At 47.2% G+C, this 15,431-nt stretch overlaps 1 protein-coding gene across 23 annotated transcripts in view; it reads right to left on the bottom strand.

Moving 5' to 3' along the window:
- Positions 1-1,149: 1,149 nt before the first annotated feature.
- The window catches only part of DLG1 (discs large MAGUK scaffold protein 1), an 818,929-nt gene continuing 804,647 nt past the window's right edge, over positions 1,150-15,431 (bottom strand). For all 23 annotated transcript variants that reach the window (XM_082251441.1, XM_082251439.1, XM_082251438.1 and 20 more), the window contains one exon: positions 1,150-1,593. In XM_082251441.1, the coding sequence (XP_082107567.1) occupies positions 1,487-1,593 (107 nt within the window). In that variant the 3' untranslated portion in view covers positions 1,150-1,486. The remainder of the gene's footprint in view (positions 1,594-15,431) is intronic.

Raw genomic sequence — 15,431 nt, forward strand, 5'->3', positions numbered from 1 at the left:
ATAATGCTGCTTGTTCATCACAAACTAATGCTTATTTGGTAGAGGTTTTAGGAGGATATAGGTTTTTATTAATTCCAAAAATCAAACAAACAAACAATCGATAAGTACCAAAGAATTATAATTCTAAACTTTTATCCCCCCTCCCCACACCCAAAGGCTCCCTTTAAAATTGTTGTGGCTAAAGACAGGTTGTCATGGACATGATACATGCAAGCCTTGTGAAAATGCACAAAAAAAAAAAAAAAAAAACAACTTAGGACTACCGTAGCTGACATATCACACAGTGTAAAAACATGCACATTGCATAAAAAATAAAACAGAGGACTCTTCAGAAGAGAGGAGAACACGCCTGGATTTAATTAAGCGGCTAACCTTCCTTATTCCAGCATCAATTAACACAGCCACTGATGTTTTGTTCATATATCACATGAAAGGAAGATATAATAAATTCCATTTGTCTTCCAAAAGAAAAAAAAATTGGTGATAAAGAGAAAAAAAATATATTTTTATATTTATATATGCACATGTGCAAGAAAAGTACTCCCATAGTTAGAATTTAAAGAAAGTTTAATATATATTTTATTATAACAAAATAGGCAGTTATTGTGGGTAAAATATTAAAATCTGTCTACTAAGAATACACATACAGCATTAAGTCTATGAATCCAATTCTCCAAATGAGATGTAGGGATGTGATCTCCTGTAGTGTTTATTTACATTAGAGAGGCTATGTTAATGACCTGAAAGATTCAACTGTCTTTCACAAAGGTGATCCATATCAAAAATTTGTCATTTTAAATTGTGTTATATGCATATGATTAATCAAGTTTAAAAGTCATTCATATAAAGAATGCTGGAGTACATACAATTCAACAAGACAAAACCAAAATAGATCTTATGACAAATGATTGAAGATAACCTTTCCATTGCCAGAAGGTGCTTTAAAGCATATTGCAGAACCAAAATGTTATGCAATGCAGCAGCAACCAGGCAACAGAATGCTAAGAGAAACTCTGCCTATGTAGAGAACCGGATCAAGTCAAAAGAATAGAGAATTAAATGCATAGGCCAAACCATGCTGTTAAATGCGAATTGTGCAAAGATGCTCACAATATTGTTAAGACCACTTATTTCATGTAACGTTTTTCATTTTTGAAAATTGTCTATAAAGCTTTTTTTTTTTTTTCTTTAAAATGTATTTGCAACTTTCCCTTAAACATTAAGGAATTTTTGCCACTTATTTTCTAACCTTAAATAACTGCTCTAGTCTTTCCACCTTCTTTAAAAACAAAAGAAAACGTTAAGAAATCAAATTTGACAGTCTTAAAATTAAATAAAATATAACCGTGTGAAAGGTGGATGGAAGGGCAGCAAATAAGTGGCAAGAGAACAGTCCCAAACAAATGGGGCCTGCTCCTATGGGAGAAGGTACAGGATGCTGTGAATGGGCAGTGATACGGGCTCCAAACAGAGATTTCTTCATGTTTCATAACTTCTCTTTTGCAGGTATCCAGATGAAGGAGCCAGACTGTTCTTCTATGATCTGTTTCACTTGATTGTAAATTTCCTCCAAAGTATCGCCCTGCACAATTGCTACAAAAAAAAAAATAGTGGCATCAGAAATATTATTGAGGCCGCATTTGGTTTTTATACCATTTTTTTCTGAGACAAATAGCAATTTTTTTACAAGTTATATTTATCACAATCAAAAGATTACTTTACCATACTTGCCAAAAAAAATTAAATTACTTATTGACTCCCAATGCAAACCTTAAAGGATTGTAAATTCTTGTTCAAAAAAATAAATAAAACAAACATTTTATACTTACCTCCTCTGTGCAGTTGGTTTTGCAGAGTGGCCCAAATCTTCCTCTTCTCAGGTCCCTCTTCACTGCTCCTGGCCCCTCCCTTCTGAGTGCCCCCACAGTAAGCAGCTTGCTATGGGGGCACCCGAGCCGAGCTGCAGCTCCGTGTGTCCATTCAGAGGTGGCGCTGCCCCTCTCTCTCCTGATTGGCTCACTGACTTTGATTGACAGCCGTGGGAGTCAATGGCGCCACGGCTGTCTCTCAGCCAATCGGGAGGGAGAGTCCCGGACGGCCGAGGGACTCGTGGACATCGCTGGACAGAGGGGGCACAGGTAAGTATTAGGGGGTGCTGGGAAGGCTGCTACACCCAGGCGGCTTTTTATGCCAATGCATAGCATGCATTAAGATTGAAAACCTTTCTGCCTTTACAACTCTTTAAAGGGTTAGATCACCTTTACTGAAAAACTGTCTAGGCGGATAAGGGGCATCCTTTAGATAAATACAAACTGTGCAGCTCTGACTGAAGTTGGAAAATAGGTGTAGGCTATTTACATACCTCCTGAAGTCTGACTGGAATACACCCAGTAAGTTACTAAGTGAAGCCTAGTCATTATTTCTCATCTCCACCATCACAGGAGTTATGGTCTATTATGGGAAGGAGGTGGGACTTTGACTGCTGGAGCAGATTCCACTAACTCAGAGGGTACAAAATGCTTAAAATAGGATCAACCTGATGCACAGCCAAAGACAAAAATCACAAACAGGCATGACTATTTTAACAGGACACTGAGTCAGCACCAGTAGAGGCTAAGAGAGTAAGGCTCGGTTCACATTTGTGCGATGCGGGAATGCTGCGAATATGCAGCGTGATCCCCCATCGCATCCGCACATCTGGCAGTTCACACTGCCATATGCGATACGCAGGGGGTGTCAATTAAATGTTAACCACACCCCCAGTTTGATCGCATATCGCAGTGCGATCTGACAGTTCGCACAGGATCGGATCGCACAAGTGTTAACCACTATGCGATCCGATTCTGATGCGGCTCAAAAAAAGCCTCCTGTGCATGTTTGGTGCGGATACAGTGCAAATTCAGCCATACAAAGTGTATGGCTGAACTCGCATCCGCACATGAGATCGCATGTAATGAAGGAGCAGTGCGCTCCGAATTACACGCGATCTCGCAAGCCGCAATAATGTGAACCGTCACTCAAGCAGCCACCAACAGGTGGAGAAAAACGGAATTTTTGTAAAATCTTACCTGTAAAATTCCTTTCTCTGAGTCCTCCGACAGTCGCCGCCTCTTCATATTCGTCACATATGGGGTATTAGACTTTGCTCCGAAGGAGTAGCTAGGCAACAGAATATGTTAACAATAAAGCTTTAACATATCCCACCCTCAAGGGGTGGTCCCCTCAGTCAATACCCTCCTACTTCCTGCAACCATATCTCAGTTTTAGTGGAATAGCAGTAGAGTATACATTCAAACCCCAAAAGAGGGGCGGGGGCGGCGACTGTCGGAGGACTCAGAGAAAGGAATTTTACAGGTAAGATTTTACAAAAATTCCGTTTTCTCTTACGTCCTCCGACAGTCGCCGCCTCTTCATATTCGTCACATATGGGGACGTCCCAAAGCAGTGCAAACATGAGGGGTGGGAAACGCATCCGCGCCGCAAGGCAACGCAGTCTCCACATCAAAGAAAGGAACCTTACCAAAGGAAGGAAACCAGCTGGGCAACAGCAAAATAAGTGCTCAACAGGAGCAACAACCCAGGAAAAGACAAAAAAACCAGGGGATACAAAAAACTATCCCAACAGCCAGGAGTCCCCAACAAGGGACCCTATGGAACAGCCGCACTAAGAACCTTGCGGCCAAAGGAAGCATCCGCCGATGCCTGAACATCTACTTTGTAGAATTTTGTGAAAGTGTGTACGGTCGACCAAGTCGCCGCCTTACACACCTGGGCTACAGAAGCCCCATGACGGCAGGCCCAAGACGTACTCAGTGATCTAGTAGAGTGCGCCTTCACAGGCACAGGGGGAACCTTCCCCTGCAAGGCATAGGCCTGTTCAATGGTCTGCCTGATCCATTTGGCAATGGTAGAGGCGGAAGCCGCCATGCCCTTCCGAGGACCCTCTGGAAGAACAAACAAGGAGTCAGTCTTACGAAAAGACTCAGTCGATTTAAGGTAAACCCTTATCGCCCGAACAACATCCAGAGAGTGCAATCTCACCTCCTTCGGATGTTTAGGCTTCGTGCACAACGAAGGTGAACCGCCGTTATCGCCGGGACATGAGTCTCGGCCCAAGACAGAATGTCGGCCACTTCTCGAGCCGCTCGGGCACTCCTGGTGCCCCCTTGGTGGTTGATGTAGGCCACCGCCGTGGCATTGTCCGTCTGCACCCGAACCGGGCAGCCCTGCAGCCGGTCCGTCCAGCGATGAAGACAGAGCCTTATCGCACGCAATTCCAGAATGTTGATCGGAAGGGAAGACTCCCCCTCCGACCAGGTCCCCTGGGCGGACAGAACGCCCAGAACACCACCCCAGCCCGACAGGCTGGCATCCGTGGTGATTATCGTCCACGAGATCGGACGAAACGACTTGCCCCCGGACACCAACGGGGACTGGAGCCACCACAGAAGGTTTTCCCTGGTGCGATGACAACGAGATCTGAAGATCCAGAGATTGAGGTCGCCCGTCCCACCTGGACAGGATCTCCGCTTGGAGACCCCGCGTGTGAAACTGCGCGAAAGGGATCGCCTCGAAGGCCGAGACCATCAATCCCAGACATCTCATACCCGTCCGCAGAGACGAGTGTGGAACGTCCCTGAGGGACCTGACTTCCTCCTGAAGAGTCCTGAGTTTGTCTTCCGGCAGGAAGACCTTCGCCTGCACCGAGTCCAGTATCATTCCCAGATAGGGGAGACGAACCGACGGACTCAGTGTCGACTTTGGAACATTTATCGTCCAACCGAACTCCTGCAGAGTTTGCATTGTGACAGACAGGTCCTTCTCCAGACCCTGTCTGGTCGCAGACCGAACCAGAATGTCGTCCAGATACCCCAGGACAGAAATGCCCTGGGCTCTCAATAATGCCAGAACCGGTGCAAGCACCTTGGTGAAGACCCGCGGAGCCGAGGCGAGCCCAAAGGGCAACGCCACAAACTGGTAGTGATCCTCCGCAATGGCAAATCGAAGGTACTTCTGATGACCCTCGAATATGGGGATGTGAAGGTACGCATCCTTCAAATCGATGGAGGCCATGAATTCCCCCGGAACCAGGGCAGCCACCACCGAGCGCAGGGATTCCATGCGGAACTTGCGAACTCGCACAGAGCGGTTCAGAGCTTTCAAGTCCAGAATCGGACGAACCTTGCCCTCCTTCCTGGGCACGGTGAACAGATTGGAATAAAACCCCCGAAATCTGTCCCGATGAGGCACCGGAACCACCACTCCCTGAGCCCTCAGGTCCCGCACCGCCAGGTGCAGATCCCGCAGGCGCTCTGGAGACAGTTGAAGATTTGAGGGAAAAAATCTGCTCTCCGGCCGAGAGAGAAACTCGATCTTGTAACCAGATCGAACGATTTCCAGAACCCATCTGTCCCTCACACGGGCCAACCAGGGCTGAAGAAAACCGAGCAAGCGTCCCCCCACCCCAAAACTGGGTGAGGGCGCCCCTTCAGGCCGAACTGTTATGGGCCGCAGGTCCGGATTGACCGGACTTCTGTTTCCCAGACCAGGGCTTCTTCTGAGAGCCTTGGCCCTTGAACGGTTTGCCCTTGTAGTGCGGCCGAAAGGCACGAAAGGACCCCTGAGGGGGCCGAAAATGAGCATGCTTCTTCCCAGAAGCCCCCTTAGCCTTGGGGAAATGGGGCAAGAGAGTGCTCTTACCCCCGGTAATCCCCTTAATCAACACATCCAGGGACTCCCCAAAAAGGCGAGACCCATCATAAGGCAGATTGGCTAAGGTTTTACGTGAAGATTGGTCCACCGACCAACATTTCAACCAAACCAGGCGGCGAGACAACACCGCCACGCTGTGCACACGCGCGGCCAACGGAATCAGGTCCAGGTCCGCATCACACAGATACATGACACCCTGGTGGATCTGATCCACCATATCCAGGGTCGCCGCCGAGGCCGAATCGGCCACTAGGACGCGCCTAAGCATCTGCGTCCAACTTGCGATCGCCTGGGCCGCCATGAGAGAAGCAAACAGAGCCTTAAGCATAGAACCCGTAACAGAATAAGTATGACGGGCAAGAGACTCCAGTCTCCTATCCGTGGCATCACGGAAAACAGGGGATCCCTCTGCAGGGATCGCAGTGGCTTTGTTCAAAACCGCAATAGCATGATCCACTGGCGGAGGCACACACCACCGTTCATCAGTGGCAGGCGAGAAAGGATAACGCAGCTTAAATTTACTTGGTACCGCAAAAGGCTTGCGCAAATCGCGCCATTGGTCCTTAACAGCGCGCTGAAAATCAGCATTGCAGGGAAAAACCTGCGGCGTCCTGCGTTTTCTCTGCGTCCCATAAGCCGCCAAGGCAGCTGGGGGACACACCTCGTCCTGCAAACGTAGCGTCTGCTTAATGGAAGCAATCAACTCATCCATGAATGCAAGCTCTTCAGGCGAGCCAGGGGGAGAATTATCAACCCCCTCAACTTCAGCCTCTACCTCAGACCCCACTAGATCAAGAGAGGAGCGGGACCCCGATAGGGGGGTCCCCGCCAGAACAGCCCCATCACCTTCACCCTCAGAATCAGAGGACAGAGCAACTCTGGGCCGTTTAGTAGATTGAGCAGCCACCAGCATTTGCACCTGTGCAGCAAGGCCAGCCACAATAGTGGCTAAATCCCCCCCTGGGGGGGAAACAGCGGTCCCCTGGCTTTCCACCAATACTGTGGGAAACTTGCCCTCCTGAGAATCCATTGCCCCTGTATGCCAGACAACCAAGGGTTAACTGCCCCCTTACAGCAAGCGCGGCAAGCGCAGCCCACCGCACCACACTCAGGCACAATGAGACCCCCACAGGGAATATACAGACTGAATACAGGCAATGGAACACAGGAATAGAAGGATAAAACCTGAGGAGACTCCGCTGCTGCTGCTGCCTCGATCGGTGCTTCCAGGAGAGAGGAAGTGATGCTGCCAGGGCGCTCTATGTAAGCCTATGGAGGCTACAAGAAAATGGCCGCCGTGCATGTAAACCATGCGGCCGGAGCGGGCGCCGGTAAAATGGCGTCGTTTGGCGCCGAAATCGCCGCTCCACAGTGCATAAAATCACACACAATATTATCCCATTATATGGATACATGTTAGATCGCCGCAGCGATCGCTGTATATGCCCCAACATGCCATTAAAAACATGCCCCACAGCACACAGCTCCTCACACTGCCCAGCCTGACATACTCAGTGTCATACAGCTCCCCCCCCCCTTGCAGCCCACAGCATGCAGCCGAGAGATAGGGAGACAAGCAGTGTGATTAAAGGCAGGTTACACAGTCCCAGACTGAGACCCCCCCCCAGACAGACAGGTCCCCACATAGATACACTTACCTCACATGGCGTGGGGAACCCGCACAGGCGAACAAGCCGCTGCACATGAGGCAGGGAGAGTCGCAATTCAAGACGCACACAATGGCGGTTCAGAAACCGCACAGCGTCCGGTGAGGTAGCCACCTCACCAATCATCCCTGCACCGAACAGGGATGGGTCGTTCACTGTGCCAGGAGCGTTACCTGGCTGAACGCTCGATGGCAGACTGGGAAGCCACTGACCCACGACCTGCGACCAGGGGGATCAGCCCGAGACCCAGTCCGCATGATCCTCTTCGTCCGAAGAACGAACTAATGCTGACAAAAATAACAGCTAAGTAAAGGTAGAGAGAAAACTCAAACAAAATATCAAAAAGAAGAAAGAGTCTGGGACAAAAAGTCCCAGCACAGAGAGAGCCAGCCACTCCTGACAAGCTAGACATTAAAACTGAGATATGGTTGCAGGAAGTAGGAGGGTATTGACTGAGGGGACCACCCCTTGAGGGTGGGATATGTTAAAGCTTTATTGTTAACATATTCTGTTGCCTAGCTACTCCTTCGGAGCAAAGTCTAATACCCCATATGTGACGAATATGAAGAGGCGGCGACTGTCGGAGGACGTAAGAGAAAATGGATTTTTGTAAAATCTTACCGTAAAATCCTTTTCTCTTAGCTCATCGACAGACGTAGTCCTCGGTGATACACCACCTTCGGGTTATGTTACCTCCGCAGGAGCAGGACTAGACAGGAAATTAAAAAGCTCTGGCCACACCCTAGGGGCAGTCCCAGAGGGTATATCCTCTCTCTCTCTGCCTCAGCAAATCAGTTATGTGAAAAAGCAGTGCTTAGAGAATTTAACCCAACCCAACTCCAAAACAGAGGGGCGGGGACTACGTCTGTCGATGAGCTAAGAGAAAAGGATTTTACGGTAAGATTTTACAAAAATCCATTTTTCTCTAGCGCTCATCGACAGACGTAGTCCTCGGTGATACACCACCTTCGGGACGTCCCAGAGCAGTATCACAACTGAGGGGTGGGAAAATGGAAATCAAATCCCAATCTAGAAGGCCCAACCGGTGCCAACTAGAAGTTTACAATGCTCATCCTTAATGATGAGACTCAACAAAAAAATTTTCAAACAGAAAAAAACCCTCGAGGTAGACCACCGGTCTCCTCAAATTGCGGCCTGCAAAACCTTGCGGCCAAATGAGGCATCCGCCGATGCCGTCACATCAATTTTATAGAATTTTGTAAAGGTATGTACCGACGACCAGGTGGCCGCCTTACATACCTGGACCACTGACGCCTGATGGCGAAAGGCCCAGGAAGTACTGAGCGCTCGAGTGGAGTGCGCCCTAACAGGGAACGGAGGACTCTGACCCTTAATAGAATAAGCCTGTACCACCGTCTGTCTAATCCATTTGGCAATGGTTGCGGCAGATGCAGGCAAACCCTTTCTGGGGCCATCCGTGATCACAAAAAGTGAATCCGTCTTACGGAATGATTCCGTAGCTTTCAGGTATACCCTGATTGCCCGAACCACATCTAAGGAATGCAACGCATGTTCCCGATGATGCTTGGGCTGAGGACACAAGGAAGGTAGTACAATATCTTCATTCAGATGAAAATCTGAAACCACCTTAGGAAGAAAAGATGGCTTAGGATGAAGTACTACCTTATCCCTATGAATCACTAGGTATGGGGACTGGCATGATAATGCAGCCAGTTCTGACACCCTGCGAGCAGAAGTAATAGCCACCAAGAAGGCCACCTTCTGGGATAAAGTAAGCAAGGGAATCTCCCTGATGTTTTCAAAAGGAGGTTTCTGTAGAACCGACAAAACCAAATTAAGATCCCAGGGCGGTAAGGGCGCGCGGACTGGAGGAGCCAGGTGCCGCACCCCCTGGATGAAATTCCGCACCAAGGATTTGGTAGCTAACGGCTTCTGAAAGAAGATTGCTAATGCTGAAACTTGACCCTTGATGGTGCTCAAGGCTAGCTTCTGCTCAACCCCTTGTTGCAAAAAGGCCAATATTCGAGACACCGAATAGGTACGTGGAGGAAATCCTAAAGATTCGCACCACGCAATATAAGTCTTCCATGTGTGATAATAGACTTTGCTGGAAGTCGCTTTCCTTGCTTTAATAAGGGTAGGAATGACAGAAGTAGACAAACCTCTGTCCTTCAGTACTTGGGTCTCAATGGCCAGGCCATTAAACCCAGCGACTGTAAAGCACGAAGGTAACTTGGTCCTAGAGACCACAGACACTCCCTGAGACGAAGTTCCCACGGAACGTCTGCGACTAGCATGTCCAAGTCGGCCAGGCCGGCTTGAGGAGGCCAGCCTAGAATTTCTAGGACCACTGGCGCTGATTGGATCTGAACCAGGCGTCCCTAGAGCTATCTGGCCCCGACCATCTGAGAAAGTCTGGTCGTTTTCTGTTTCCACACATTTATCAGATACCTGATAGTTATCAGGAAGGGTGATCTTTTCTGGTTGAACCTCAGGGACCGAAGTCACCCGACTAGAGGCTACTTGGCCTATCTGGTCAACCAGATCCGATTCCTGTGAGGTATCGGGACTAATCTTAGGAAAAGGTAAAGGAAAAGATCTATTCAGGGAACGGTAACTACCGCTTCCTGTGGTACTTAAATGTTGGAAGGGAAGAATCGCACCGGTAGAAGTGGTTGATGCTCGATCTGATGTCCTGAATACTGGTGAAAACGTCCCCCCACCCTGAAACCGGGTGGGGGCGCACCTTCAGGCTGTGTACTCCTTTGCTTCGGGTCTGGCTGGGTTGGTCCTCTGCTTGTCCGACCAGCCCTTCTTGAATCCTCCTGGAGGAGTCTTGCCTTTCCCGCTAGTACCAGCCGGGCGCCCTTTATGGGCGGTAAAGAAAGGTCCTCGCTTGTTGCGAGGTCCCTTAGCTTTTGCAGCCTGTGGCAAGAAAGTGCTCTTGCCCCCAGTGGCATCCTTAATGATTTCATCTAGGTTGGCCCCAAATAGACGATTCCCCTGAAAAGGGAGATTGGTCAAGGTCTTTTTGGAACCTAGGTCAGCTGACCAGCATTTTAACCACAGCACACGTCTGAGGATCACTGCTGTCTTAGATGCATGCCCTAATAAGGGAGTTGTGTCCAAGGCTGCGTCACAGATAAACCGTAGCCCTTGTATGATCTGTTCCATCAAATCAGATGTCTCCTGGGGAATATCTTTTCCCCTAAGATCTTGGCGTACCATTTTCGCCCATTCCGTAAGTGTCTGGGAAACTAGACCAATAACAATTACTGGTCTAAATGCTGACCCTATCAGAGAAAAGATAGTGCGGGACTCTGCTTCTATCTTTCGATCCACCGGATCCTTAAAGGACGAAGTGTCCTCCACTGGAATAACCGTGGCTTTATTCAGCCTGGAAATAGGCGGATCCACGACTGGTGGTACCGTCCATTTCTTAATGATGGATTCCTCAAACGGATAGCGTCTAGCAATACGCTTGGAAATAGTAAAGGTACGTTTAGAATGCTCCCATTCTCCTTTAATCTGATTACCAAAACATTTAGGTACCGGAAAAGCCTTCGCCATCTTGATGGGCTTATTAGTACCGAAAGGCCTCTCTGTTTCAGTTGCCTCTGCCGGTAAAGCCTCAAGTTTTAAGGTTTCTTGCACTGCCACAACTAGTGCGTCCACCAATGCTTCTTCCTGAATTATAGCAGGAGAAGAAGCGTCCTCCTCACTTTCTGAGGGGGCTTTACCTGGGATAACAGCCCTTGCAGAGGAACCTGCAACTGCCGTGACCATCTCTGAATCTGAGTCAGAGGTGTCAGATGGTATAGGGGTAGGCGGGGGTCGCTTCCTTGACCCCCGTCCCTGACAGGCCGCCTCCACCCGAGCCACCATAGACTCCAAAATTGCTGTAAATGATTCTATACTCTGTGCACCGGCGGGTCCCGAGGCCCCCTCGAGGGAAACAGGTGGGGGAATATGTGTGGCAGGGTCCATGATAACTCCAGTTACTTCCTGGATAATATAATTCAAAAGAAAAAAACTTTTTTTTTTTTTTTTCTGACCCCCAGCGCCACAAAAAACCCCTTAGTGTTACCTGCTAGGGATCCCTATCGATCGAGAGAGAGAGAGAGATAGACCCCCAGGCTCACCACTTGATGCTCAGAGTTAAACTGCAACAGCTTACAGCGCTGTCTTGACAAACAGGAAGTCTTTTGGCTGGCTGCCCAGGAAGAAGGGAGGCGGCTCCGCCCCTCTGCACGCCTTCCGGCGCCTCCCCCAAGCTCCACGAGGTGTAGGATCACCTCAAACATGGCCGCCCCCATGCTGGAGACACGAGGCTACGCCAAAATGGCGGCTCGTGCGATCCAGCAAAAAAAAATGGCGGCGGCCTGTGCTGACTAGCGGTGTGCTGCAGGGCACACAACACTCTCTCTGCATGGGGATATGGCGTGGTTGGCGGTACCGGCCCTGGCGGACCGCATGGCCGTTCGGGAGGCCTGCTAATAGCTGGAGATCTGATTTGGAAGGCAGTCTACATGTCCGTGGCTTCTGACTGGTAGGTAGCTTATACTTAACCCATAAGATTCCCAGAATGCCACAGATTACATCTTTAAAACATGTATACAATAGATTGTTAGCTCCCAAACCAAGCCTCCTGGCTTTTTGCACACATAAAATCACACTCAAAGTAGGAGGATTTGTGACATGTTATAGGATAGAAAGAACTCTTTCTTACCATACAGAGAGGGGCCCGCGTTCACCACAAAACCCGTCAGGGAAAAAGGGGGAACATACTACTCACCATACCGGAACCAGGCGGGCACCAACTCCTGACAGTACCCCTCTCCACCGGGGCGGGAGGGCTGTCGACCGATACGGACGCCGTGACTCATGGTCTTTGGCGTTTCAGCGAGACGTTTAACTCGCGGGTTCAGTCCTTTTAATGGGACTTTGTCGCGGCCGACCCAGCGCGGAGCTATGGCCTGCACGCGCTCGTAGGCTGAACTGGGGTGACCACCGGATCTCAACATCCAGCCAATCGCCCAGTTCAGCTTTCTTGCTTGAAGATCTCACAGGAACACTGGAGAAAAAAAGCTGTCTAAAAATCCTTTTAGAAAAAAATTCTTGCCAGGACCTAAGATCCCAGCAAGGTATCTAGGTCCTTACTCCTAACTAGACAGAAAATAACTGATTTGCTGAGGCAGAGAGAGAGAGGATATACCCTCTGGGACTGCCCCTAGGGTGTGGCCAGAGCTTTTTAATTTCCTGTCTAGTCCTGCTCCTGCGGAGGTAACATAACCCGAAGGTGGTGTATCACCGAGGACTACGTCTGTCGATGAGCGCTAGAGAAACATAACTTCCTGAATGAGAACAGAAAAACAAGAATGATTAACAAAAGGGAACACTGGCAGGTTTCCCAGCCTCAAAACAAATCTCGAAAGAAAAATTGGACAACAGGTCCACAAGGTTAAGATCAGCCAGTCTAAGGAAAACAGTCTCCAAGCCTTAAACTTCTGATCCTACATATCAGGGAAGAAAGGCTCCAATGAGTAGGGAAGTCTTGTACAACTATCAAATCCCACGTGACAAAAAAGTTCAATACCCCAAGAAAATTGGTCAAAGACCTCAATATTTGGACATAACCCTTACAAAAACACCTGAAGGCAGAGAGACTGACAAAGGGGAAAATTGTGCAAACATTAACCCCCACAATAAATATCTTGCAAAAGTGTGAAGAATAGTAAATAAAGTGCAATATGTGACCAATTAAAGGATACAGATGAACATGAATAGGTGAATTAATATAAACACAAGTGACTGGTATGTAAAGTGCCAAAGTGCAACGTACTTGTATTGTGTACCTAATAATAATAAGGTATATTAAATAAACTCAAGTAATATAAGTGAATTAAAATAATGTAGTAATATGTACTGCACTATTTTTCTATTGTTCAATGGACTATTTATTATTGAATTATTTATGGACTATTTATTGATGTGAGGTTCTGGAATTGCTGCTATATTTATTTATTTATGGTGGTTTCAAGTATTTATATTTCATATACCCACTGTGAGGGTCAAATTATTCCCAGCTGGTATTTCTAGCACCTATATAGTACATTTTGGAGTTAGCATTATCCTATCACCACTCTTCTCCAATTTATCACGTCACCACGGATTTATTTTCTATTTGTGCGCTACTAATTTATGATCAGTTGTGTCATCATCATATTATTATTTTTTTTTATTTTCACCATTTCTATATTGCACCTTGTTGGATTTTACTTTTGTATACCTGGCATCACGTTTTTAATATAGACACCTACCTTTTACCTACTTACATCACCTGAGTTTATTAATTACATATTACTACATTATTTTTATTCACTTGTATTACTTGAGTTTATTTAATATACCTTATTATTATTAGGTACACAATACAAGTACGTTGCACTTTGGCACTTTACATACCAGTCACTTGTGTTTATATTAATTCACCTATTCATGTTCATCTGTATCCTTTAATTGGACACATATTGCACTTTATTTACTATTCTTCACACTTTTGCAAGATATTTATTGAGTGGTAAGAACAAATTGGCAGCGACACATTCCTTCCCATATTGAACCCCAAATTTTCTATATATCTTCGGAATATAGTTTGAAGGGGGCTGCAGCCAACATTCACCAATCAACTTGATATATCCTAAGCGCGGATTTCTCCACATACATTAACCCCCACAAACAGAAGTGGGAAGACAAACACCCCATACAGTTGCAGCAACATCAGAAAAAAGTAGGGGGAGCAGGACAACTGTCATTTTCACTAGAACCGGACAGGAAAAAAAAAAAACAAAAACAAAATTGAAGCAGTCTGTGTACCTGATTCAGGGCATGGTAATATCTGTCCTCTGATTTTCCACAATCCAGTAAAGTGCCCATAGCTGTGTAAATGGGAGGAAGTTTAGGCAGCAAGCAGATTTTTTTTTTGTGGAGGGGGGGGGGGGGGGGGTTCGCACAACGGACCACCCCATAAACAGAGGGTGCATATAAGGGACCATTGCAACCGTAAGAACTGCTTGTAGGTCTTGCCTCAAGTCCAGTCTCCCAGATACCAAAGCGGAGATTGAGGAAGAGTGTCCCACTAGCACCTATATGGGAAGGAGGTGGGATTTTGTGACTGGTGGGGAAGATTTTGCTATCTCAGAGGGTGCAGAATGCTTAAGCTAGGATCTGGTGAGCCTTGCTCATTGGTAACCAATCGCTACCAGCACTGTAAAGCCCTAATATGAAACTTGCAGGAGTTGGCCCCTTCAAGAGAATTCTGGCTATTCGATCCAGTTAATCTGACCACTTTCATGGGATGTCTTTTAAAAGTACCATAAAAGGGATCATCAAAAAAAAAAACACACACTTACGTTTATTATGCACGGATTTTTTATTATGTGTGTATATTTTGCACTATTTTTGTAAAAACTTTCAATAAAAATCATTGGAAAAGAAAAAAAACACACACAATGGTGGGCATAAGGTCCAATGCAATCAACAAGTACTAGTGCCCTTAAAGGACACCAAGGGAGCAGGACACTGCTAGGGGAGGGAGCAGTGGAAACTGGTCCCGACTAACTCACTCAGTAGATACCTCTGGAAAGAGGGAATACTAAGTATTATCATTCAAGGGTATAGCATTTACCTGAGGAGAATAATTACACCTTGTAGGGAATGACTTTTAAGGGCAGTTTTATTCTAAGACAAGAAGGGGGTGTCCTAAAATGCAGGGGACCAAGGGAGAACAGCTATGTGTAGAAGCACAGGAAACATTCTGCAGGGCATCTGAAATCGATACCTTCTTCAAAAAATTAGTCCAAAGGGTGTGTGATATAAGCATTCAAAAGTCAAGGAAGCACAACCCTGGGAACCCATCCAATTGTGCAAACAGTCCTGAAATTAAAGAAGTGGGAGTGCATCTTCATGCCAAAGGCTTGCCAGGGGCTATGACTGATCTCCAGCTTCTGGACCTATGATCTTAGAGGGTGTTGGACTCCAAGCATCTACAAGTATGCACTGCTAGGGGAG

This window comes from Pelophylax lessonae (genome assembly GCF_965119305.1).
Source record: "Pelophylax lessonae genome assembly, chromosome: 3".
NCBI lineage: Eukaryota > Metazoa > Chordata > Amphibia > Anura > Ranidae > Pelophylax > Pelophylax lessonae.